The 26,788-nt window shown below is 31.5% G+C and overlaps 1 protein-coding gene across 2 annotated transcripts in view; it reads right to left on the bottom strand.

The window, feature by feature from the left end:
• LOC143047634 (dynein axonemal heavy chain 5-like) overlaps nt 1-26,788 on the bottom strand; it is a 79,697-nt gene that overhangs the window by 32,002 nt on the left and 20,907 nt on the right. For both annotated transcript variants that reach the window (XM_076220799.1, XM_076220800.1), the window contains 27 exons: nt 26,337-26,456; nt 25,812-26,013; nt 25,056-25,151; nt 24,401-24,664; nt 24,064-24,129; nt 23,094-23,323; nt 22,461-22,612; nt 19,960-20,167; nt 19,235-19,455; nt 17,912-18,165; nt 14,673-14,879; nt 14,158-14,238; nt 12,303-12,707; nt 11,780-11,898; nt 11,016-11,315; nt 10,069-10,309; nt 9,548-9,674; nt 8,338-8,564; nt 6,975-7,241; nt 5,216-5,344; nt 4,465-4,827; nt 3,859-4,210; nt 3,032-3,219; nt 2,023-2,460; nt 1,266-1,565; nt 544-787; nt 136-248 (listed from right to left, as the gene is read on the bottom strand). In XM_076220799.1, coding sequence (XP_076076914.1) covers nt 136-248; nt 544-787; nt 1,266-1,565; nt 2,023-2,460; nt 3,032-3,219; nt 3,859-4,210; nt 4,465-4,827; nt 5,216-5,344; nt 6,975-7,241; nt 8,338-8,564; nt 9,548-9,674; nt 10,069-10,309; nt 11,016-11,315; nt 11,780-11,898; nt 12,303-12,707; nt 14,158-14,238; nt 14,673-14,879; nt 17,912-18,165; nt 19,235-19,455; nt 19,960-20,167; nt 22,461-22,612; nt 23,094-23,323; nt 24,064-24,129; nt 24,401-24,664; nt 25,056-25,151; nt 25,812-26,013; nt 26,337-26,456 — 5,914 coding nt within the window. The remainder of the gene's footprint in view (nt 1-135; nt 249-543; nt 788-1,265; nt 1,566-2,022; nt 2,461-3,031; nt 3,220-3,858; nt 4,211-4,464; nt 4,828-5,215; nt 5,345-6,974; nt 7,242-8,337; nt 8,565-9,547; nt 9,675-10,068; nt 10,310-11,015; nt 11,316-11,779; nt 11,899-12,302; nt 12,708-14,157; nt 14,239-14,672; nt 14,880-17,911; nt 18,166-19,234; nt 19,456-19,959; nt 20,168-22,460; nt 22,613-23,093; nt 23,324-24,063; nt 24,130-24,400; nt 24,665-25,055; nt 25,152-25,811; nt 26,014-26,336; nt 26,457-26,788) is intronic.

The raw sequence follows: 26,788 nt of genomic DNA, 5'->3' as shown, positions 1-26,788 counted from the left end.
AAATTCAAAAAGATAACATTAAACTTTGAAAGGTATAAAATAAGTGTTTAAACAGTTAAAACAATCCCTTAAATATTTTTGTAAAAACAACAAGTCAAATCTACTTTTTGTATGTCACAGTTTAACTTAACTTACATCCATCTTTGGAACTAGTTTCTGCATGATAAAATTGTACATGTTGAAGAAACATTCATCAAAACAACTAAAGATTATGTCTTGTTGAGCTGGAGGTCTGGTCATTAGCCATCCTGAAATAAATCAAATTTGAAAATAAGTAACTTTTTAAATTTGTCAGATACAATACTTATATGGCTTGATCAATAGAAAATATATTTTTTTTTTACCATTTTTCAAAATCTCATTAAAAATTGTTAAAAACCCTTGTTATATATAATTACAAAAATATAACAGTCTAAAATTTACACCAAACCATCAAGCTGATGAGATCAGAACATCTTAAACGCTGAAAGCGATGTTTTTCCTGCATTCCTAGTCACTCATCACAAATACTTAATTAATAAACATTATTTTGTAATTTTTTACCTTTGATGATAGGGTTCCAGTCTAAGATGGAGCTTGACATGAACACCATACCATTTCTGGATACAGTAGCTGGTGATGCATTGTCAATGTTATGCACCTCAAAGATAATTTTACAGTTGGGGGCCATTGGGATTCTGTCACCATTAGCCAATGTCAGAGTCTTATTGTCATCCAATACAGAGTTCAAATTCTCAATCCAGATAGCATCTACTGGTCCATCCAACAACAGCCAGACATGTTCACCCTGTAAAAAGTAAAATCACAAAAATACTGAACTCCGAGGAAAATCTAAACGAGGAGTCCCTAATCAAATGGCAAAATCAAAAGCTCAAACTCATCAAACAAATGGATAACATCTGTCATATTCCTGACTTGGTAAAGGCATTTTCTTATGTAGGAACTGGTGGATTGAACCTGGTTTTATAGCTAGCTTAACCTCTCACTTATATATTCATTTTGTTTAGTTTTTAATAATATATTTTCTGTATTTCATTGCATCATAGTACAAAACAAATTTATACACTGGTTTAGGCTGTTCCATTACTGAAGATAGGAGAGGTAGAATTCACTTTAATTTAAATTTGGGTGGTTAAGAGATATGAAAAATAACCTCTAGACCTCCCATAAATCAACATTAGAATAGCCTCTCTAAACGATGAGTCTAAAATATTGCACTGTTTCATAAGATTATAAAAACAGAATTTAAAATTATTAATTTCTACCTTTTTTGTTTTGTGAGTTCTTCTCCACAATGTAGAAAAGATACCATCTGTCCAATCATTAGTGGCCACATCAAGTCGACCAAACATCTGAGGTGCTGTAATGGATTTAGGATTCATTCTCAATTCCTTGTGAGGTTCACCACAATCAGTCATAGCCCTCATTAAAGTGTGGATACATTTGGTTTTTCCGGCACCAGTTGGTCCAAGTGTCATCATTCCATGTCTCACTCTCTGTGTCTCGTATAGCTGAATCAACTTCAACACCCAAGGGTCGTGTTGAATAAGTCCACCTTCAGTAATCTAAAACAACAAGCAAATACTCAAAATTTTAATCTAGTTTTAGCAGTTTTGTTTTTTTCAATACATATTTGTGGATATTTAATTTTCCATTTCACTCTATTTTGATATATGATTTATGATACTATAATACATAATTTCAAGAGTGAAAATCCTTTTCTATGCAATGGGTTAATTACAAATTAGTGATAAAAGAAAACTTCTCCATTTGAAATATGTAAAGAGGTCAAATGTTTAGTTCAAATTAAGGAATAACTGGTGAACCCATGAATGGTGTTAAATAGTAGAAATATGTTCCAATTGAATTGAAATGCAAGATGAAGAGAAATGTAAAGGAGTCTGATTTAAGGACAAATAATGACTTCATGCCAAGGGTATATGATCAATATATCTGAGTTCCTGTATAACCAAATCTAAAGAAAACTTAAGACCTTGATCAGGTATATATAAATAAACATACGTTTTTAGAAATAGCTGCTTCAATGTCTGGGTATCCAGCTTTGTCTAAGGTGATTCCAGGGAACAAATCGTCAATCAAAGACATAAACAGAGGTTCATCTTCATCTACCAACTTGGAGAGATTCATGTCTCTTAATACTCTCATTACAACAGTGGGTTCTGGGTCTTCAGGGTTGGATCTCTTGTAAGCTCCAAGGGTACGCAATACAGATAAGATATTTCTTAAACCAAAATCATAATGGACCTGCTTGGTCAATTGTTCTTCACAAAGTTTGTACAGTGTAAAGAACTTCTTTGCTAGAACAACGTTTTGTTGGAAACCACAACTAGCCAGTTTGACACGAATAATGATAGCTCTGTCTGGTACCATCATAGCTACTGTACGGAAATTAATCTTCAAGTTTTCTGGCAATTCTTGACGTCCAGCATAACCTGGATTCTGTGAAAATAAGAAATGGTTGACCATTACAGAAATGTATTGTAGTTTATTTCAAACCAGAAGCACTGCAGCTTATAGGTATATCATAAATATATTCATATATATCATAACACTGCTGTTTGATATATTAAATATGATTGAAAATGTTGATCATAAATTTAAGGTTACAAATCAGGACATGAAGAATGCTAATTTTATGTGTGTTTCAAATGTTCCCCATTTTTCATGTATTCTGGCATAATGTAATATTTGATTAAAAAAAGACACTTTCACAAAAATTTGTCCTATACCTTTTTCACATAAAATTGGGTATGCATAAGGAATACTTGTATTTGTGTACAAGTCTCAAAATGTTTGAACAAAATTGCTACTGTGAATTTATTTACTTTTTTGGTTACAAATTTTTGTGTATTGTGGAAAACTAGCATTTTCGTTTATATTTGATTTTTTGTTTTGCCTTGTATTATTCCTTGTTACATCTCTGTAACTATGCAATGTTTTCAGGCAATGAATATTCACTATTAATCTTCTACAACATTAACCATGTGATTATTAAAATATCTCCCCTTACCATGGTCAAGAACATTCCAGATTCTCTGTCAAAATCTACGATATCGCCATCAGTGAAGACAAACTGAGTTTTCTTTTCCTTTTTACACTGTAATACAATGGCAATCTGTTGTGCAGCCACTGACAATACTGGTAAGTCAATACGATTGAACTCATCAAAACATCCCCAAGATCCAGACTGTGCCAAACCTGAAATATAAATAGAATAGAAATTATTGATTCTGGAAAAGAAGAAAGAGTATCAAAAGATCTGGTAACATGGCAGATCACACAGGTTTTTTGCTTAATACAAGTGGTCTCTTAAGGGAGTTCGCTTCTCAGTTTCAAAGTAATTAACTTTTCAAAACACTAGTTTATATTGATAGGGGATAAACAAAGGAAACCAAAGAGCAAAAAAAAATATATAGTCACCGTGCTTGTTTTCGAGATATTAGCCATTGAAATTTTGGTGGGAAAATATTCTCTCTTGACTTTTCATAAATTTATCATTGACAAGTTAAAGTTCTCAAAAACTGTTAAAAAGTAATTAAAATTTTTTTCAAGGCATTCAAATGGATAAAACCAGAGGGTTCCGAAAATCTGACAAAAAAATTAAAAACAGGATAAGCCAGCTTTTTTAAGCAGGTTTGACTGTATATTACTCATTTATTAATTGTATTAGTGTTTTTTTTCCAGATTTATGTTTAATGACTGCTGAAAAAGTATATGATGAATTACTATCTTTATATTTCTTTTACACTGTTGGTGTAATGAAACTTTGTCTTTGGTATGCTTCTGATAAAAAATAATAATAAAAATGAAAACCCAGGAATTACTGAAGATACACACCTTTGTAGATACGTCCCAGACCTCTGAAGTCCATCTGATCAGAACAATTAAATACAACAACATATTTTCCAAGACAACGACCCATGTCTTTAACAGTCTCAGTTTTACCAGTACCAGCAGGGCCAGCTGGGGCACCACCAAGGGACATTCCTAGAGCCTGAGCGATGGTGATGTAACACCTGTCAGTTAGGGGAGTAATGACTAAACGTTCAGTACAACCAAGGAATTCATTCTGATATTCAAAATCAACATCAGTGATTGAAATAACACATTGATCTGTGTCCTCCTTGAAGTAAAATCTGGACTGTTTTAACCATTCAAAGTCAGTCACTGATTTGACATGCATTCTCACCTGAAATAAGAAAAGACAAAAATGATAAAAAAAATAATACAATTACAATAGGTCATTTCTGGAATCATGTCTTTCACCGGAAGAGAATGTCAAGTTTTCATGTCTTTATGACGTCATTTAACAGATAGAAGGCGTGCCTGTATCCCTGCTCTATTAAAAGTTTCCAGCACTTCCATAATTGTCATTCTGTAGGGCAGCACAGAAATAATTAAATTATTCCGTAAGTACATAATATCTAAATAAAATTAACATACCAGATCATCAAAGATATCTTTCTGATGTACATGAATGGTAATTAAAGTTTCAAATTTGGTTCTTTCTAGTTTTGTAAGTTCTTTTGTTGTCATGTCAATCAGTTCATTAAGAATGTCCATGAACTTCTGGTTGGTATTTTGCATGACTTTCTTGTCTGTTCTAGCATTATTGAGAGCTTCTTCTGCATCCCTTGTCCACAACATCTGGATACCTAATAATCCAATCTGTGCAGGGAACATGTTCTCAAATTCAATCAGTTTGAATCCAGGATCAGATATAGATATAGCAGCTGATCTTATAATACCATGGATTGACTTCCTCGACATTCTCAGCAAGTCACCAAGCCAAATTTCTACATTACCCTGACAAAAGACAATAAATATATATACAGATTTTGTTGATTTTTATGATCAATATGGAGTCGACAAAAACTTTTTAAATTGACTCAAATACCAACAAAAGCATTTTCAGTCTCCAAAAAATAATTGTTAAGAAAAAATATAATTAGTAATAATAAAGATTGATTGGTATAAAATTATTATCAAGTAGGAAATAAGGATAATTGACTTAAAGATCCTATAATCTTCAATAAAAAAAACCAAGATTTGCCATTATAACAGCCTTTTCTTCTATGTTTTTCAAGATTTAACTTTCAATAATCAATCTCACATTTTGTTTGTTGGAAAAAAGTTGTAATAGTCAATGCATGTAAAATATGTATTTATAGTAGTTACTGAAATTGTTTAGTACCTGTGCATTGACTACTTCTTCTAATGAGACATTTTCACCTTCCTGGGAATTCAATGACAAAATCTTATCATAAACCTTCTCGTCAAAGCTCACAGTCTTAGTGTTGTCAAACACACTCAACAAATGGGCCTAAAAAACAATAACAATAATATGGTTAGTTTATATCTACAAACTAGAGGCTCTAAAGAGCCTGTGTCACTCACCTTAGTCTATGTGCATATTAAACAAAGGACACAGATGGATTCATGACAAAATTGTGTTTTGGTGATGGTGATGAGTTTGTCGATCTTACTTTACTGAACATTCTTGTTACTTACAATTTTCTCTATCTATATAGACTTGGCCCTTTAGATAGAGGAAAATATTTTGTAACAAGAATGTGTCCATAGTACATGGATGCCCCACTCCCACTATCATTTTCTATGTTCAGTGGACCGTGAAATTGGGGACAAAACTTTAATTTGGAATTAAAATTAGAAAGATCATATCATAGGGAACATGTGTACTAAGTTTCAAGTTGATGTAACTTTAACTTCATCAAAAACTACCTTGACCAAAAACTTTAACCTGAACTTTGCACTATCATTTTCTATGTTCAGTGGACCATGAAATTGGGGTCAAAACTATAATTTGGCATTAAAATTAGCAAGATCATATCATGGGGAACATGTGTATTAAGTTTCAAGTTGATTGGACTTCAGCTTCATCAAAAACTACCTCGACCAAAAACATTAACCGGACGGACGAACGGAGGCACAGACCAGAAAACATAATGCCCCTCTTCTATCGTAGGTGGGGCACAAAAATTTACAAAAATTTACCAAATTAATGAAAATTGTTAAAAATTTAATATAAAGGGCAATAACTCCTTAAGGGGTAAACTGACCATTGTGGTCATGTTGACTTATTATTAGATCTTACTTTGCTGAACATTATTGCTGTTTACAGTTTATCTCTATTTATAATAGTATTCATGATAATAATCAAAAATCGCAAAAATTTCTTTAAAAATTACCAACTGGGGGGCAGCAACCCAACAACCAGTTGTCCTATTCATCTGAAAATTTCAGGGCAGATTGATATTGACTTGATAAACAGTTTAATCCCTTGTCAGATTTGCTCTAAATGCATTGGTTTCAGAGTTATAAGCCAAAATCTACATTTTACCCCCATGTTCTATTTTTACCCATGGCGGCCATCTTGGTTGGTTGGCCGGGTCACCGGACACATTTTTTAAACTAGATACCCAATGATGATTGTGGCCAGGTTTGGTTAAATTTGGCCCAGTAGTTTCAGAGGAGAAGATTTTTGTAAAAGTTAACAACAATGACGGACGATGGACGCAAAGTGATGAGAAAAGCTCACTTGGCCCTTTGGGCCAGGTGAGCTAAAAAACTAGATTTATTTTCATGATTTTTATTTGCTGAATTTAATGATAGTTTAGAAATAAGTTACAACAAAGCAACAATTTAAAATCATCAATAAGTGTATTTATCATTATTTCTCTGTATTGTAATCGTGTTAAATTTTTGCATGGTTTTAAAATGTTTAAAAGCACTTTAAAATATAAATTAACAACAGTGGCTTCAATAAAATTTTTGAAATAGTGTAAAAAAAATTCAAAACATTAAACTGAAAAACCTTAACACTTTAATAATAAGATTTTGAAAACTATGCATATTTATAGGTTACACAAACACTGACCATGTTGACCACTTACTCACTTGAGAATGAGGATCACAGTACATTTAAAACTTACTTGAATTGTATGAGAGTCACTAGCTTGACCGAGAATCTCAAGAAGGGCTGGATCAGAGACAAAAAAGAATCTTGGGAAGACCAGACGTTTCTTTTCCAGGTAACCTGTGAGAGATTTCTGACAAATTTCTAACTGTTCCAGTAAATGAGGCAGAAGTTGGCTGAGGGTGTCATCCCCAACACAGCACTGTACAACATTAGAATTCTCATGAGCTTTCTGCATTATCTTCATCCAAGACTTGTCAATGTTGCTGAATCTTTTGGCTTCCTAGAATTAAATAATTTGAAAATCAGACAGACTCTTGAAATTCTATGTGATGTGTTTGGTTTTTTTTTTTGTTGATTGTTTAAAAATTGTGTTTTTGTAAATACTTAATTTCATGCATGGTTTAAACAGATTTGCAAAATCCACAAAAAATAAAGCAAAAATCTGTATTATAGGATAGTTTCCCACCATTAAAACAAAATCTGTTTAAACACATTTCATTTGATTAAATATGCAAAAGGGATGAGACACAAGTTAATCAAACTATAGTCTTCTCAGTGTTTTCCTTTTTTCACTAAGGTAAGGTGGGTGTTTTAAAAAAATAACTTGCAACAGGGTGTTTTTTTTTTTAAATGTCCAACCTTTTTTTTTTATTTACTGTGGGTGCACGTGGGGGGTCACAAAAATAAAGATTAGTATAATATTCACATTTAATGGAGTTGAACAAACATAAATAGAAGTAGACATATTAATTGTCAAATATTCTTTGATTTTATTTTTTCAAAAATTTATCTCTTTTATCTCTTCTTTCATTTACTATTTTATGCATCAGCATGGATTTAAGGCCTTTCGATCCAGGTTTCTGTCCTGTTTCTTGCTTTTGTGCCGTATTTTTGGCCCACAGAACAGTAGTATCCTTCCTCTGTGACTATAAGTCATTTGAAGTCTTGCTCATATTTGTCTTCACTTGCGTGTCTTTTCCGTTGTTTGGTTGATTTTTGTTCAATTTCCACAACTTCAACATTACTATCAATTTTATTAAACTTATTTGGACTAGTATTTTCTTTATCATCATCGTCATCTGCCTTTCTTTTTCCCCGATTCATAAATGAAAACATTGAAATTTGACGATTGGACGCCATCTTTGTCAATGAAAACAAGGCGGGATTAGTATTCAAATTTTAACGGTACGGAACCGAAAAAAATCTGGATTTTGAAAAAAAGTCCGACCACCTCCTAAAATCGAAAGGTGGTCGGCTTTCGAAAGAAGGTGGTCAGCACACCCGGCTTAAATGCCGAATGGAAAACACTGGTCTTCTCCAAACAAAATCTGATGGCTTTGTTTATCAGTCTAATATCATTTTGAAGTAGTGCATACCTGTGGCAACTGTTTGGCAATATCCCCACCAACGAACACAGCCTCTAGATAGATCCACAAATTCTGTACAATGAGCCAGTTTTCAATGATTTCTGTAGTCCCAGTGAGTTTCTGTACCCATTCCTGGATCTTAGGTTTGAATGGAGCATTGTATCTGTTACTGAGTAGTGATCCAAGGACCATTAAACTGTCTTCCATCAAGGCCACTGTCTCACCAGTTGTGTCACCTGAAATCAAGTCAAATCAATCAAGCATCTCATAAAAACAACAATGAAATTAAAATTGGGAAAAAACTTTGATTTATCAACAGATGAATATATATTTTAAAATATTATTCACATATGCACATCAAAGTTTATCTGTTATCCTCTAGATGTTTTTTTTTCCTTTGGTTAAAAACTAATTTACTTTGACCTATAATGGTTTTTCTTTTACAAATTGTAACTTGGATGGAGAGTTGTCTCATTGGCACTCATATAACATCTTTTTATATCTTTTGAAATTGTTTGACATTTGAAAGAAGTAGACCATGAGTAACATACTGTTTACCAACTTATTATCGCGGATACTTTATTTCAGGTTTTACCCTTTCTAGACCATTTCACGGCTATTTAGTTTCACAATTTTCTGATTTACTTGATGTAGTTTAATAAGATCCAAGTTGAACATATTCTCAATGATTTATATTTGCATTGTTTTTCTTCTTGAGAAAGTCGCGAAAAATAAATCACTTGCGAAAATAAAGTTGATTTACAGCATACTATCAAATTCAAAATTATACCATCATAGTTATCAAAAATATGCAACTGGAATCCTCCAAATCGCAGATTAATTGTGTTCTCAATATTTCATATTTTCACTAAAAATGGTATAACAAGAATGTGTCCCAAGTATACAGATGCCCCATCCGCATTATCATTTTCTATGTTCAGTGGATCTTGAAAATGGGGTAAAAACTCTAATTTGGCATTAAAATTAAAAAATCATATCATAAGGAACGTGTATACTAAGTTTCAAGTTGATTGGACTTCAACTTCATCAAAAACTACCTCAACCAAAAATTTTAACCAAAACTTTAACCTGAAGCGGGACAAACAGAAGAACGGACAAACAGATGCACAGACCAGAACACAAAATGCCCATAAATGGGGCATAAAAATGCATTTGAAACTTTTTTTTGAATAATAAAGTGGAGAAGAATTATACATACCTTTGAGTAAAAGTTCTCCTCTGGTTTTGAAAGAAGAGAATTGGAAGTCTTGTCCACTCCAGTCATTTACAACTTGTTTAAGTTTGGCTTCAATGTCCTTCTCTTTCACAGCTGAGATACACACATCCTGAAATAGTCATGGTGCCAATCTTACTATATGGTTGGGTAACAACCTTTAAACTATAATGCAATTCCCACTATGCAATATAAGCAGATATACTATGAATTCATTTATATCCGTATTTACCCATATTTGATAGTAATTAGTTTAGTAATCATAATTTTAAATATGGTCTGATTTAGGACAAAATTTCTAAGACTTTCCATTCCTTTTAGAGCCAATCAAAATTATGACTTGGTCAACCCTTTTATCAAAGCTTATGAACTCAATCAACATCTTGAATTGAATTTGCAAGAAATGCTTTCCCCCTGAGTGTAGGTAAAAAAAAAAATGTATTATCCATATAGTGCTAACAACAATCTGCCACTGAAAGCAGGAAATAAATTCAAATTTTCCCTACCTCAATGTCTTCTTTGTATTGTAAGAGAGGTGCTTCCATCAGATTTCTGAGGAGGAAGTTATCTGCATCTACATCAAAGGAATGTCCTGTGATCTGAGCAATTCTCTCCCAATGTCTACCCATCATAGCTTTGTTGGCCATCATTTCTAACAATGGACAGGTCTCATTGAAGTCATCAATGGTTTTCTTCAGATCTTCAAATGCTTGCCATTCCTTCAAAGCTTTTGGAAGCTTTCTACACCTGTATTGCAAACATATCTTTTAATCAAATTCCATATGGCATCAGCAAAATAGTTTTACCCCTATTATCTTTATAAAAGTTTAATCTATTGAAGAAGTACAATTTTGTGCTTTATGTTTTGAACACTCCTTCTCTTTATGTTGGGTTTTGAGCTTTTTCATCATAAATTTTATGTTGATGCACTATCAGGCAATGGGGAGGATAGGTTAAATGGCCTATTTTTTTTTTTATCAAAAGATAGGGTGATGTTCAAAAATGAATCTGCTGGTAGGCGTTGGTAAATATAACCTCAGTGTTGACTGGCTAGTGAGTACAGTAATAACTACTTTGACCACTCAGTTACTGAGGCCCCTGATTTATTCTGAAAGACAGCTATTTTTAGCATTTTGTATTTCCTAATTAAAATGTTTTAGCCACTTTTAAAAGCTATCTGATATCAAATAAATTGTAATCCACTAGCTTATTACACAGTGTTCAAACAAAACACAAGCTAGAATAGTCTATGCAATATTTTAAGTCATTTTGTACTGTAAACTGCAACAGTGATATTTTTAGTTTTATGTTTTTCATTTTTTTTGCATTCAATTTTTTCTTCTTTAAGTCCACTAAAATACAATCTGGCAATTCTCGAACATTTATCAATAAGAAGAGTTTTATATTTCATTAAAGTAAACATTTTCTACAGCTACTTTCCCGAAAAACTCACTTGTTTTGGAAATCTAGAAGTTCATTGTTGATTTTTTCAATGTCAATATCAACCCACGCAATATCATAATAAGCATTGACGGTCTCCAATACAACATTGTATAATGAGTACAATTTCTGAGCCAAGTTCAACTCCTTACGGATACGTTGAAGTTCTTGGTATTGTGTAACTGGTAATCCAAATAATTCTTCACCACCAGAAAATGTAACATATTTCCTCCACAATTCATCAAATTTAGCCTGGTAAATGTTCAGTCTGTCTGAGGCTTCTCTAGGTGCAATACCAGCAACCATTGGTCCTCTAAAATAAGAAAATATTTTGAATAAAAAAATGCTTCACACAATTCAAAAAAAAAAAAATAATAATTTTAATTTTTTTTCTAAATAAATTAATTTGATTTTTTTTTTTTTTAAAATAAATCTTAAATAGATTTTTAAAAGGGCAGGTGTCACTAATAACATCACATTGAAAATAAGACAGAAGTAAACTCTAATCACAAACCTATGTAATACTATAGATAATACTATTATTAATTACATTCTTGCAGAATCAATTTCAAAAGAACTCCAGATCAAATCAAATTGAATTTTCTTTCTTTTCAGTTTTCAAAATTATTATTCTGAAAGTAAATTTCCTGCATCAAATGATGAAATTGCCTATTGTCATATCTTTTATTCTAGAATTTTAATCGATTCAATGAAAGAAACTAAAATCTTTAATAGTGTGGCCTTATGCAAAAAATAAAATTGAGTGGTGGCACTTACTTGTCATCATAGTCCATGACATATTCATCTGAGTCTTTCTTAAATGTCTCTACACCATCGAGTAAGTCAGCCTTAAACTTAGGTTGGATCTGTAACAGGTGGTTCTGTACTTGCTGAGACTAAAATCAAATAGAAACAAATCAAGACATGGAGAGCATCGTATCAGAATATCAAAATCTGGTTTCCAATCAACACATGGAAGGCTTAAAATATTCTATTTGTAAGTCCCTCATTCATTGATAATTTCAAAGTCTAGAATTTTATTTTAATTTTCGATTACACATTTTTGCAGTTAACCTGAACAAGAATACATCATAATTTAGCATTTTTGGCAAACGAGGCTTTCCTGCAATAGGTAATAAGGAAAAAATGTAAAATGTGTCTTCCAGTAAGAGGAGATTTATTTCAAAATATAAAAAAAATATGCATGATGATAAAAACTTGTGTGTTTACTGTTTTTTTTTACTTTATAACTTTGAGGCAAGATAATGGCTATGTATATTCAAATTATATCTATGTTTACCTGTGCAATGAGTTTCTTCCATCCATAAGACAGAGTATCAACTCTCTCAGCATTACCATCATTGAAGAAAATATTGTATTTATTCAGCAAGGCATAACTTTCTTCTATGGGTGTGATTGTCATGTCGATGCGGATCTCAGCCTCTCTGATCTCATTCAATGATGCCATGTGGGATCGGACATCATCTAAATCTTTGACTGGACGTGACAATTTCTTTGTCAGGTTTTCTGTAAATTCAAGAATTTCGTCCATTTCATGAGCACATTTTTCATTGAGTGCCTTGGAATAAGCCATTTTCCAGTTCCTGGCCTCAGTTACAAAGGCAAGTTTGAGTTTGTCAGTTACACACATCACTGATCCTACCCGATAACTTGGTAACATTTCTTCAATCTCTTGTTCAAGTTTCTGCAAAATAATCAAACTCTTTTTTAATGTGAACACTGTTGATATGAAATTATTTGTACAACTAGGCCAGCACATTTATTTATTTTGTCTTATATTTCTATTCATAATAAACAACTGCGCCATGAGCGCATGTTACGCCCGACGTCTTATGTGGAAGTTTTATGCAATAATCATAAATAGTTTCTGAGAAAAATTTTTTAAGCAATAACCATTTATTGTTTTTGAGACGCCCTGTTTTTTTTTTTTTTTTTAAAAAAAAAACTAATATCAATAAAATAAAATTTTGAATCATCACCAAAAAGTATCTAGATCTTTAGATTAATATAACAAAGAAGTGTGTAAAGTTTCAAGCAATAATCATAAATTGTTTTTGAGATACTGCATGACATGTAAAAAAAAACCCTCCCCCTTTTTTACAAAATACTAAATAACTCAAAAATGAAATTTTGAATCATCACCAAAAAGTATACAGATCTTAAGATTAATATAACAAAGAAGTGTGTAAAGTTTTAAGCAATAATCATAAATCGTTTTTGAGATACAGCGCGACATGTAAAAAAAACCCTCCCCCTTTTTTACGAAATACTCAATAACTCAAAAATGAAATTTTGAATCATCACCAAAAAGTATACAGATATTAAGATTAATATAACTAAGAAGTGTGTAAAGTTTTAAGCAATAATCAAGAATGGTTTTTGAGATACGGTGCGACATGTGAAAAAAAACATACCTCTGTTTTAGTTACAAAGTGCCGTAACTCAAAAAGTTTAAATCTTATTTGCACCAAAAAGTATACAGATCATTTGATCATTATAAGAAACAACTATATTAAGTTTCATGAAATTTGGATAAGTCGTTCTCAAGTAACGGTGCGACATGTTTACGCCGGACAGACAGACGGACAGACAGACAGACGGACGGACACCAGACATTTGCATACCATAATACGTCCCGTCAGGCGTATAAAAATACTTAAATTATATTCATGTCAATTTATTTATTTGCAGACTACTGTAAAATTGGCCTGACATTAGCCAAGAACAGCTCTCATGTATATTGTACCTTCAGTCAACATTTTTATTTCTAAAGAAATATTCATAAGACACGAAGGTAACCTCTATAATGTGAAAAATGTAAAAGATCTAATCCTGAAGAGAGTTGGAAAAAGATTGATTGATTGATTGATTATTGGTTGCTTAACATCCAGTGGCAGATAATTCATGCATGTTCAGGACGAGAACAAGTTAACAATAAATACAATAGGTAGGTCTTGTGATAGAGGCTATCCAGGATGATGGTCGGGGAAATTTAGACGGCCACTGGATAGGGACAGAAATGTTGCCTTGCAGCAGGCCACCTACACACCCCTCAAAGAGTTGTTGCAAGGGTTCTTAATGTGCAAAGAGCTTAGCACTCTCCTTAGAGTTGGAAAAAGATAAAAGTTACAAACCTGGTAGAATTTTATTTGTGCTTCAATCTCTGATAGTATAGGCTTTGCATCCATGAATTCCTTAACAGTAACATCGATCTCCTAAAATGTACAAAATAATAATTCAAACAAATGCTATATTTATAAGGTTAAATTACATAAATGACAATTTGTCTTCTTCTCTGGTAAGCACTATAAAACATTTTTCTTTATGACGGAAGGCTTAACCAACAAGATTTAAAAGGGATATTTTTGTGCAACGTGTTTTGCCATTTTTATTTCACGTGCAGGTGTAAAAAAAGGTTTATTATTCACTGTTTCTTGAAATCGGAAAAAAGATCAAAGTGCAAGAAATTTTTAATTGTTCATTCATCCTGAAATGGCAATTTAAATTGCGATCTTCTGTGCAGATATACCCCCCTTATTCGCACCTCAGTTTAGGAGGACCAATGCCAAATCTAAATGGAGCCTCAAATTCAAAGCTGTCTATTTGGAGACTTAAGAAATTATGAGTAGAAAACAATCGAATATCTCACCTTGTCCCACAGGTGTGAGTATTTAACAAAGTTCTCCAGTACTTCGTTGACATCAATTTTAAATGTACTGATGATAGAGTTAAGTTGGATGACTATCTTGACCACATCTTTATGATCACTGATGATCTTGTGCAGAGGTTTCACCGCAGAGGTTTGCATTATCTTGGCTCCCTCTTCCCCAGCTTCACTGGCAGCTAGCTCTAGATCCTAGAATGGTTAAAGTTTTAAACATTAATACACAAGCTTTATCTTCTTATTTTTGCATGAAAAACACTGCTGAAGATTTTGTAAGAGACAAAAAGAACACAGTAAACATTTTCAAAATATTCACAAATTGATTTGTTTTATTTGCCAGATATGTTATGAAACTGTTTAATTGTTGTTATTGGTTAAAAAAGAAATTATAAACTCTTATCAGGTCATATATTGTAAATCTATAAATTTCAATGAAATAAATTGTAAAAACATGCAAACATAAATTAAGATAAAATGAATAACTATAAACGGAAATATTTTAATGCCAAAAACATAATCTGAAGAAAATCAGAATCATAAATTATTACCAATTGTATCGACTTCCATTGTGGTAACTAAATTTAATAATATATGCAGTTATTTTAATTTATAGTTGGTCTAGTCTACAACATGCATATTAAAGCATCTGCCATAACTAGAAGATCGCTAAGAGATATATTAATATGTGTGCTCATTACCCAGTAACACAACCTGTACAGAATATATGTTCACATTAGAATTAAAATGTAACATTATTCTTTACATTTTTTTTAACTTGTTAAAATGAAATTCTGTAACATATAACCTTTAACTTCTTTCATCTACTATAACAACAGAAGCACATACACATTTAAAAAAATCACAGTTGTCTTTTCTTACCTTGAAATCATAAAGTAATTTCAAACGGTAGGATGAATTAAGATCATACAGGTTGGAATTTTCCATTTTGAAAGTTTGGCGACAGATTTATTTCTTGGTAATTACGAGATAAACATAAAAATGTGAAAAAAAAAAAATCCTTCAATATTTATGATCTATACGGAAGGTCATATTTGAGGGCAAGAAAAGCAATGCCACTGAAAACTATAATTCTGATAAGCTATGATTTTTTTCCTGCTTCAGTGCTTTTGTTGTAGAACTTATCATACAATTCACAAACTATGAACAACTATGTTAGTTCAAACTTATGCAAACAAAATACCGATAAAACTCTAATAAAATTGTCCTTCTAAGTTATTTGTCAAACATAAGTATTTGTTCATTTTTTGTTATCAATTATATACATTTGAAAGGAAAAATCTCCAATCACACATATATATGCCTCATTGCATTTTATGCAAGAAAATTTTGATAAATAAGTAACATCTTTTTATCACAAAGTTTATGTAGACCAAGCAAAAAAGACCCAATTTAAAGGAAATTAGCCAAATCTCAGCAAATTAACATGGAACCATTAATGCTTCACACTTAAACCTTTCTGAATACACTATTTTTAAGCTGCTGATCACTACCGGGGGTAATTTACTTTATGGAATCTTTAATTTTAGGATTTAGTCAAATAAAATAGTAGATGTGGTTCTTTTGCAAATCTCATTTAAAAGTGTTTTATCCCCTATTAATAATTCTAATAGTTATGTTGTCTTTTTTTTTTCGCACAATTCAAATAATATTTTGACAAGTTCTCCCTGTATACAATGTTTGAATTTAGAATGACAATTGTCCTATTTTTTGACAATAGCTAACACCCATTTTAAAGAAGAATTACTTTTTTGTGTTTCTTTAAATCTCAAGTACCAAAGAATTGGTCTTTATCTGTGTAACTGTATTTGAATGTATTAATTTTTTAAATATACATATTACAGTTATTATGTTTACCAAACATCAACTACCAGTACAGAAAAAAAAAATATCTGAACCAAACCCTGAGAATTTCTTTATGACATAGCTTTTTAATGTAGGAAAATGATTTTCTTTTAACAGCTGAAAATATGGAACATGGTTTATTTGAGATAAGATCCCAATTATTAAACTTTTTTTTGGTTGTCACCCAGAAAGGATTAAAGCACAGCATAATTTATGTAAATAAAACATTGGACATCAACTTTGTGATACCTTCACTTCTTTTGCTTGCTATATGGAATGAAATAAATGAACAATAGCATTTCTTTTTCATTAGATTGTATGTGAAGAAGTAACCTAATAATTCATACTAAATTTACAAAATATGTGACATACATAAAACTAAATAAGGCTAATGTTTTTAAATAAATCAGTAATTATGAGCATGTTAATTTTGGCTGAAATGAAAGCTTTCACAAAGACCAACCTAAGCTTTAATAAATTCCAAGCAACTACTGTTGTTTACAATCTACTGTTGTTTACAATCTACTGACACACAGCGTAGGTATATCTTAACTACTGTGATACAAGTATGACCTTGTACGAATAAAATTATACTAGTTTAAAAATAGTGGAACAGGACTAATTTGAATAGTGAAGCAGTTTTACTGAATCTATCATTTGACTATAATGACATGCTCATAATTATGTACTAATCTAATTTCTCATAGTTTTTGTACCTATCAATTTGTTGGTCAAGAGAAATCTAACATCCATGTTTCCTAAAATTTGCACAAAACTTAATTTTCTGTTTTATATAAACATTTTTCTTTCTCCTTTTCAAGTGTTATTCCCCTTACAAGAGGAAGTTGGTTTGTGCATCAAGAAAATGACATAAAAATTTGCCAAAACTTTTGCCTAAACCACAGAGTTTGCAATAGGACATAACTTTTGAAGGATATCTATATAAGCATGGTTTCAATATTTGAAGTAAAGAACACATAAATATGACGATATCAAGATGTTTTCCTTACTAAAGGTATGAAGAAAGAGAAACTAACAGTGGCAATATGTGAATAATGACATCGAAATAATACACATCTAATACATTTCAAATTGATTTTGTGCTGCAATTCTTGTATACAAAAGTATTAACTTAATGAATGTTCAGTTGCAAACAAATATTTAAAAGCAGGAGAAATGTCAAAAGTAAAGAATGATAAAATTTATGCAAATAACATCTAGAAAAATATTTTCAGCTAAACAGTGGTTTAATATGGGTATAAAGTCCTACAGAAATGATCAGAGGTATGACTGAGCAAGGTTAAATACAACAGCACACACACAAAAATGATAAAATTATCAGCCAATCAAAATTAAGCTACCTTCTGCTGCTGTTTTTGGTGGAGAACCATGTGACTCCATTGTGGGATGTCCTGTGAAGCCTTGAGAATGATTTGGACAGCTTTATTGAGGGAGGATTGTAGATCGTCCAAGCTTGGTTTGATCACTACGTTAGGTATGGCTAGAGTGATGTCAGCAGAGAATAGTGGTGGTTTGGCACTATCCTGGAAATCCTTACTGTATTTGTTAGAAACTTGTAGTCTCCTTTTGATGGCATCTAACGAGAGTCTTGTACCTAAGAAATAAGTAAGTAATTATATATATGATTGTGTAAAGTATTGTTTTTGCCGCGTCTTAAGGAGGCCGTCAGTAGTAAACTAAAAGTTGAATATACATAGATATAGGAAGATGTGGTGTGAGTGCCAATGAGACAACTCTCCATCCAAATAACAATTTAAAAAAAGTAAACCATTATAGGTCAATGTAGGGCCTTCAACACAGAGCCTTGGCTCACACCGAACAACAAGCTATAAAGGGCCCCAAAATTACTAGTGTAAAACCATTCAAACGGGAAAACCAACGGTCTAATCTATATAAAATAAAAAAACGAGAAACACGTATAAATTACATAAATAAACGACAAGTACTGTACATCAGATTCCTGTAAATATATCAATGTGACATAATTTTACCCACAACTTTTTACGCTCAGACAATTATTTATTTACAGAATGTAAACTTATCAGTTATGCAATTTCTTTTGATGAGAATGCAAGAAATAATTGGTTTAAGAGGTTAAGCAAGCAACAATTAATTAATCCATCTTTATTAGTACCCTAGCTTCATTATTTTCTGGGAAAACTTACTTCCACAAAATAATTGATGAAAACTATTGGATCTTTGTTCAGGGTATAATATTATGTATATTTCAGGAAAATCTTTCCATCAAGCAAATTAAGGTGGTACCTAACACTACAGGGAGATAACTCTGTAAAATCAGCTAAACGTTTTAATTACGTTGTGTTGTTAAGGGAATATTAAGCTTTTCAATGATCAAAATTAGTGTTTGTCAAACTGCTATATAACCAGTGTAATTTTTCTGATAAATTGGTTGGTTCAAATTTTTTGAAATTTTCATATTTTTGTCAAAGGGTCAAAGTAAATACTTTGTCAAAATTTTATGAAAATTAAACGAGCCGAATCAATTTAGAGAAGGTGTTGGGTACCACCTTATGAAAAGTTTTGTAATTTGTGTAGAGGCTTTATAGAATACATACGTTTGACAAGAGCATCCGAGTTCACTGTTTAAAATAAGAAAAATAATTGGTAATGCATGTGGGGGATTCCTTCCATGTTATACATACATTTAACAAGAGCTTCCGAGTTCCTCTGTGTGAAATAATTCAGTAGAGAATAGTAACAACAAGGCTGACATTCCTGACATCTTTGTTTCTTGTTCTTGGTGTCCGGCATGGTACAAGCATATCCTACATCAGGTGATAAGTTAACTTGTTGAGCCTCAGGCAAGTTATTCTTCAATGTATCAACTATGTCATATACAGCTATCTCTACTAGTTTACTTTGTCTGAAAAACACATGTAATTATTTAAAGCACTGAACATAGTATCAAACTCATTATGCAGTTACTAAATCAAAAACTGACAAAAGCATCTATGCAAAACGATGCTCACATTATTACTCTTAAACATGTCAATTAAGAAACTATTGCATGCACTTATTATTATGTTATTTGAAGAATGGACAAAAATTTAACTGTTGCAATTTTGGGAAATCTGCATGCAGATGCACGTAGCGAATTTCACAATATACAATGTAAGTTCTTTACTAGTGCAATACTCAATCCAATTATTGGCATTATTAATACCTCACAATAATTTCTGAATTAACAGTACTGATTAAGACTTCACTATTTAGATATTTTTAGTGTGTTTTACTTTGTTGAAGGATTTATAATGGACATGTTTATTTTATGTTTTACTTTTATCTCTTATTATCTGAAAGGGGAAGGTATTGGTTTCTCTTCCTATTTTCTGTTAATTTTCTCCGACATTTAATCTACTTTACTCACCCAGCTAGCTGAACTGAAGCCTGATCTACTACATTTGTGGTCAGTTCTAGGAATGTATCTGCAGTGATAGCCTCATCCTCTGGGAGATCGCACAAAGCAGTCACGGACATATCATGTAAAACAGCTTCTACTCGACAGTCCAAAATATCCTTAACTGTCTTTGATAATTTTTCTAGATCGGTCATTTGTTTGTATACATTGTCAATATCTAGAATAAAAAAGACATCATTTAAAGGTAGTCACTTTAAGAATGTTTTCAAAGGAAAGCAAGCATTTATGACATTCATTTCAGCCTTTTCATGTCTTTTTTAAAATCAAGTATTTATGAAGACAGATTTATATAAGCACAATGTATACAACATTCTGGACTGTAATTACGGGAATACATATTGTATAAGGGGTTTTGTATCTATTTCATGATAATCAATGTTTATACTAAAACCATTAGTTTGAGATTCTCAACAAGAGGCTCTCAAGAGCCTGAATCGCTCACCTGAATTTTTTTGGTTTAATCTCTCATCAATGATTATTTTGGCTTTTCAATTTATTTAAATGTTCTTTGAATCGTCCTATTTTCTTCAAAAGCAAAAAAAAATCATTTTCTCCTATGTTCTATTTTAGCCATAGGAGCTATGTTTCTTGACATACAAGGAAATGAAATATAAAATTTATACTAGATACTCTGAAACTCTGAAACTCATTTAGCCTAAGTTTGGCTGAAATTGATACAGCAGTTTCATAAGAGAAGATTTTTTAAAGTAAGTCAACATGGTGAACAAATTGTGAAAAAAGTCTTTAAAGGGCAATAACTCCTAAAGAGGTCAATTGACAATTTTGGTCAAATTGACTTATTTGTAGATCTTACTTTGCTGATCATATTTGCTGTTAACAGTTTATCTTTATCTATAATAATATTCAAGATAATGACCAAAAACTGCAAAATTTCCTTAAAATTACCAATTAAGTGGCAGCAACCCAACAATTGGATGTTTGATTCATCTGAAAATTTCACGGCTGATAGATATTGACCTAATGAACATTTTTACTCCATGTCAGATTTGCTCTTAATGCTTTCGTTTTTGAGATATAAGCCAAAAACTGCATTTGACCCCTATGTTCTATTTTAAGTAACGGCGGCCATGTTTTTTGACGGATCAAAAATCAAAGCACACACTTTGTGCAGGATAATCTAAGGAACAACCATGCTAAGTTTTAACCAAATCCATTCAGTAGTTTCAGAGGAGAAGATTTTTTAAAGTTAGCAAATATGATGAACAAATTGTGAAAAATTGTTATTAAAGGACAATAACCCCTTAAGGGGTCAATTGACAATTTTGGTCAAATTGACTTATTTGTAGATCTTACTTTGCTGATCTTTTTTGCTGTTTACAGTTTATCTTTATCTATAATAATATTCAAGATAATGACCAAAAACTGCAAAATTTCCTTAAAATTACCAATTAAGTGGCAGCAACCCAACAATGGTTTGTTTGATTCATCTGAAAATTTCAGGGCTGATAGATCTTGACCTAATGAACATTTTTACTCCTGTCAGATTTGCTCTAAATGCTTTTGTTTTTGAGATATAAGCCAAAAACTGCATTTGACCCCTATGTTCTATTTTAAGTAACGGCGGCCATGTTTTTTGACGGATCAAAAATCAAAGCACACACTTTGTGCAGGATAATCTAAGGAACAATCATGCTAAGTTTTAACCAAATCCATTCAGTAGTTTCAGAGGAGAAGATTTTTTAAAGTTGGCAAATATGATGAACAAATTGTGAAAAATTGTCATTAAAGGACAATAACCCCTTAAGGGGTCAATTGACAATTTTGGTCATATTAACTTATTTGTAGATCTTACTTTGCTGATCTTTTTTGCTGTTTACAGTTTATCTTTATCTATAATAATATTCAAGATAATGACCAAAAACTGCAAAATTTCCTTAAAATTACCAATTAAGTGGCAGCAACCCAACAATGGTTTGTTTGATTCATCTGAAAATTTCAGGGCTGATAGATCTTGACCTAATGAACATTTTTACCCCATGTCAGATTTGCTCTAAATGCTTTCGTTTTTGAGATATAAGCCAAAAACTGCATTTGACCCCTATGTTCTATTTTAAGTAACGGCGGCCATGTTTTTTGACGGATCAAAAATCGAAGCGCACATTTTGTGCAGGATATACTAAGGAACAATCATGTTAAGTTTCATTCAAATCCATTCAGTAGTTTCAGAGGAGAAGATGTTTGAAAAATTGTTAACGACAACAGACGACGTCGACGACGACGACGGACGCCAAGTGATGAGAAAAGCTCACATGGCCTTTTAGGCCAGGTGAGCTAAAAAGTAATTATTTATTTCGTTTTTATAACATCTCAGATTAAACCAACAATTTTCTAATAACTTTTTTTTCATGATACAGATAACTTATGTTTCAAACTAGAATCAAGTAAACATTTATAGGAATAAAACACACAAAAAAATAATTATAGCTTACATCCGTCAATGTTGAGAGATGACCAAGAAAGGGACATAACTCCTGGAAGTAAAGCATCTCCAACTTTGTCTGTGAATGGTTTCATCAGTGGAAGTAAGACTTGTGGAATTTCTGCTACAATCCTCTGATATTCTGACAGCATCTCATTCAATCTGAATAAAAAAATCAGTCAAAACATACATTGAATAAATTTGACTCATCCACATGGCTTTAACCAAGTTTAGATGCTTTTTACATTCAAATGAAAAAATGACATAAGAGTAAATGAACATCAAGATGAATAATTATTAATAAATGTTATTTTTATATGGCTCAAGCACATTTATTGTATATATCCATTTATGTATTTCAAAACTGGTTTCTTTTCTTCTCTTTCTCCCCACATATAGATTGTTTTTTTTCCAGTTTTTGTCTGAATTTGTTATAATTTGTTTGAACTACCATAGTGGAATCATTCCCCTCTTTCCCAATAGGTTTAATTATCACAGTATTTATAAATTAAACTTGCTCAACTACTTTTTAAAATTTCATTTTTTTTTTAAACAGACTCAATATAGAGTTAAACCTATTCATACTGACTGTATGATTAGAGTTGAAAAGCTTGAAAAAAAGAAGCGAGACAGATTTACTTACGAAACATGATTAGTTTTTATTTCTTCTTCCTTAACCATGAGATTTTTGGCAGTGACAGGTATTTCTAGATTTAATGCTGCCAAACATTTTGATTCTTGAATCAATTCCATGATCTGGATGTCAAAGTTGACATATAAATCTCCTGTGTCTGGGTTTTTAACCAATAATGCTGCTGCAAGTCCTCCTTTAGCAGCCTCTACAGCACGACACCAACCTCGGTGGTATAACATCTGAAATGAAAAGCATCAAAATTTATTAATTCATTCATTCTAAAAAATAAATATTTCTTTCTTACAGCATTTTTAAAAGCTTTGTATAATATAAAAGTTAGATGGATATTTGAAGCACAAAATCCAAAGATTTCAAACTAAGCTTTAATTTTATACAAAATATTATCATAGTACTATAGATATATTAAGGTTTAATTCATAATTTATCAAATTTCACCTAAATTTGGTGTGTTGAATTTTATGATTTTGTGATTAGTTTTACTGATAATACTAGAGCACACTGAAGTCTATAACTCACAGATTAACAGGTTATCAGTTATTGCTTTAACCCTTTCATTAATGAATATTTTTTTTGGCATACTTGATTCGCATAGGATCTTTAAATGAAATGCTGAAAATATGCTTGAAAGTATTACATTTTTGTGTAATACATTGCGAAAAAAACAAATATTTCATCAAATAAATTTAAGTAGGATATTCGTATGAATATCTTTACATATTGAATATATATTTTATTAAGTCTAATGCCGATGTTTCGTAGTCAAAGCGTTTCAAGTAAGGTGCTACACCGGCGTCAAAAAGTGTCATTATGGAGGAAAGGGTTAATGATAAGTAAATATAGCCATTTATGTTAATGACAGAATCAAGAATCAAACTTCAACCTCATTGTACATTCATTACAAGTTAGTGGACAATAACATTGAAAAATTGGGAAAGAAGTAATTTTTTGGATAACCTACCTCATACTCTAGAAGTACACTGGCCATCTTGTTGTAATTACGTACAATCTTCTTAGCTTCAGGGTGCTACAAAATATATCAAATGTTCAGTAAATAAATACAATAATAAGTGTAAAATATCAAACAAATCGAAAGATACCATAAATAAAAATGTTCTGATTTGATTCATAATGACACACTTAATATGAAATCTTATTTTTTTTTTATTATATACAGTGATATTCTTCTTCACAAAGTTATAAAAAATAAATTAATGGAAACAGATTAGACTTGTAGATAGAGTATTTTTATATTTCAAAAACAAAACTTATATTTTGAAAAAAATGTTACGACCTACCTTCAACAATTCTGGTTTGGTTTTGAACACTCTCATTGGGTGTTCAATTTTACGGTAGAGTTGTCTAGACCAGGCAATACGTCCAGCTACAGGTGGCAGATTCCTGGGTATTGGAGGTTCTTGTTTACATTTCTGATACGATTTTCTGATCGATTCCAAATCTTTGCCATAGTTCATTAAAACTTTCATGTATTTTTCATTCATGTCTAGATTAGCTCCTCCAATGTTCTCAAACTTGTTCAGAAGTTCTACAGCTTTTTCAGTCTATAAAATGATATAAATAAATAAATGATTGATTGATTTATTGTTGGTTTCTTATCATCCAGTGGGAAATATTTCATGCATGTTCAGGACGATGATATAAATAAACATTCATTCTTCACATTGGTATATGCTTTATTTGTTCATGGAACGGACTATATTTATTATAAAACCTGTACTCTGTTGTAAAATTGTGTTCAACAAACACTTGAAAATAGTCATTTGCTACAAACAAAGCGAAAACTTATTGTAGTAGAAAAAAAAGAAATAGTAAAAGACAAATCTGCTAAAAAGTAGATAAAAGGAGTAGATCAACCTCTCAAATATCTTATCATGACAGAATCAAAAGAAAAAAAGTCTTTTAAATATATTTTCTTTAAAAACCATAACTTACCGTTAGTGACCTGGAGAACCAAGTATCCATGAAGTTTTGTATCATCTGTCTTAAAGTCTCAATCTGGGATCTGAACTCAAGGTAGTCAGAGTCAAACTGAAATCAAATATTTTAACAAAATAAGAATACTATATACCTTGGAAATTTTTTTGCTATTTTAATTTTTCTTGCTTTCTATGTGCCTATAATTTATTAAAATTTCTTAGGAAGAGGAGACTGATCTAAATAGCAGATCTTCAATCATTTGAATACATATAGAACAATCATTCTACTAATATTTTTTCTGATTTGTATATTTGTTGAAAACAAATGCCACAACAACAATATTTATCCTTATGTAGGTGTTACTATGAATTCATTTATATTTTCATGGGTTTCAATTTTCTTGGATTGAGGAAAAATTGCATCTTTTTTGATAATTCATTTTCTGTTTTGCCAAAGACAGCATACTACAGAAAATTTGTTCTTTGTTTAACATCTAAATTCTTATGATTTATCAAAATCAGTAAAAATTGGTGTAAGCCGAAAAATAATAATAAATCTGCAATATCATCAGGAGATGGAACAAGTGAAACTACTAGCTACTGCTCACTGATAATGTTGAGTGATAAATATGAAAATGCATCACACTGTATAGTTGACTTATACAAACCCTAAAACCAAATTTCAGAAATCCTTGTAATGTAGTTCCTGAGAAAGATGCGCCGAAAAATATTCATGGGACAGACAGTAAAAAGTAAAAGTTGATAAACTTACATCTCCTTTCCTGTGATCTAAGAGATTGTAGTTCTTTTTCTTGGTAGCATCAACAATAGTTTTATACTTGTTAGCAATGATATCAACTCCTTCTATCTTGATTTCACCCAGACCTGAGAACACCTCCATTGTATTTATCATGTCGGCAATCCTCTCCAAACGACGGCAAAAAGTGTCAAACTTTCCAAATATGTAGTTCTCACTGTAAACACATAATAATTTAATGTTAAAGCATGAACTGCATAAACATATGGGCTGTGCCATGATTTATTATATTGGGGAATAAAAGGGACTTCTTTTAAAATTTGAAGTACAAAATTGGTCTGGCATAACACATGTCAATTTGTTCTGTGTGCAAAAAAAATATTTTAAAGAGTTATTTTCATACTGCAGAATAGTAATTTAGCTAGTTTCTGGTCCAAAATTTTAGTTCTCTCCTTAAAAATAAGAAACATATACTGCAGCTGGTTTTTTCCTATGTATGTATATTTTTTTTCATTAAAACATAACTTTGTTCAAATATACCTGAATTCAAACTGTCTCTCATTGGGATTAAGTCTCAGTTTTTCCTTGGTCTTTTGGAACTGTTTCTGGTATTCTTCATTCAGCTGATTACATTCATTTAATCTCTGTAGGACGACTGGTCTGTAATGAATAATACAACACATTAATAAGTCTCTAAATCTAACCCTAATGATGGGTGAACTAAATAGGAAATACATGTTGTGGACTTAATTCCTTTATATTAGTCATGAGCTTTTATATTTTGCATGAAGATACCTTCAATTCTAATGTTCTAAAATGACTAAATATTTAGTTCCTGTAAGGTTAGCATGTTTTGTATAGTCAACATTGTATAACATCTCAGAAGGTTTCATTCTGTAATGAAACTGCAAGAGCTGAAATGAAATACCAAAGGTGATTGCTTTAGATATGACAGTGAGGCAAAAAAACAACTTTTCAATAGAAACTGAAAT

Source organism: Mytilus galloprovincialis, chromosome 10 (genome assembly GCF_965363235.1).
Source record: "Mytilus galloprovincialis chromosome 10, xbMytGall1.hap1.1, whole genome shotgun sequence".
Taxonomy (NCBI): domain Eukaryota; kingdom Metazoa; phylum Mollusca; class Bivalvia; order Mytilida; family Mytilidae; genus Mytilus; species Mytilus galloprovincialis.
The sequence above is the reverse complement of the archived record's forward strand: the minus strand, read 5'-3'. Positions and strand labels throughout refer to the sequence as shown.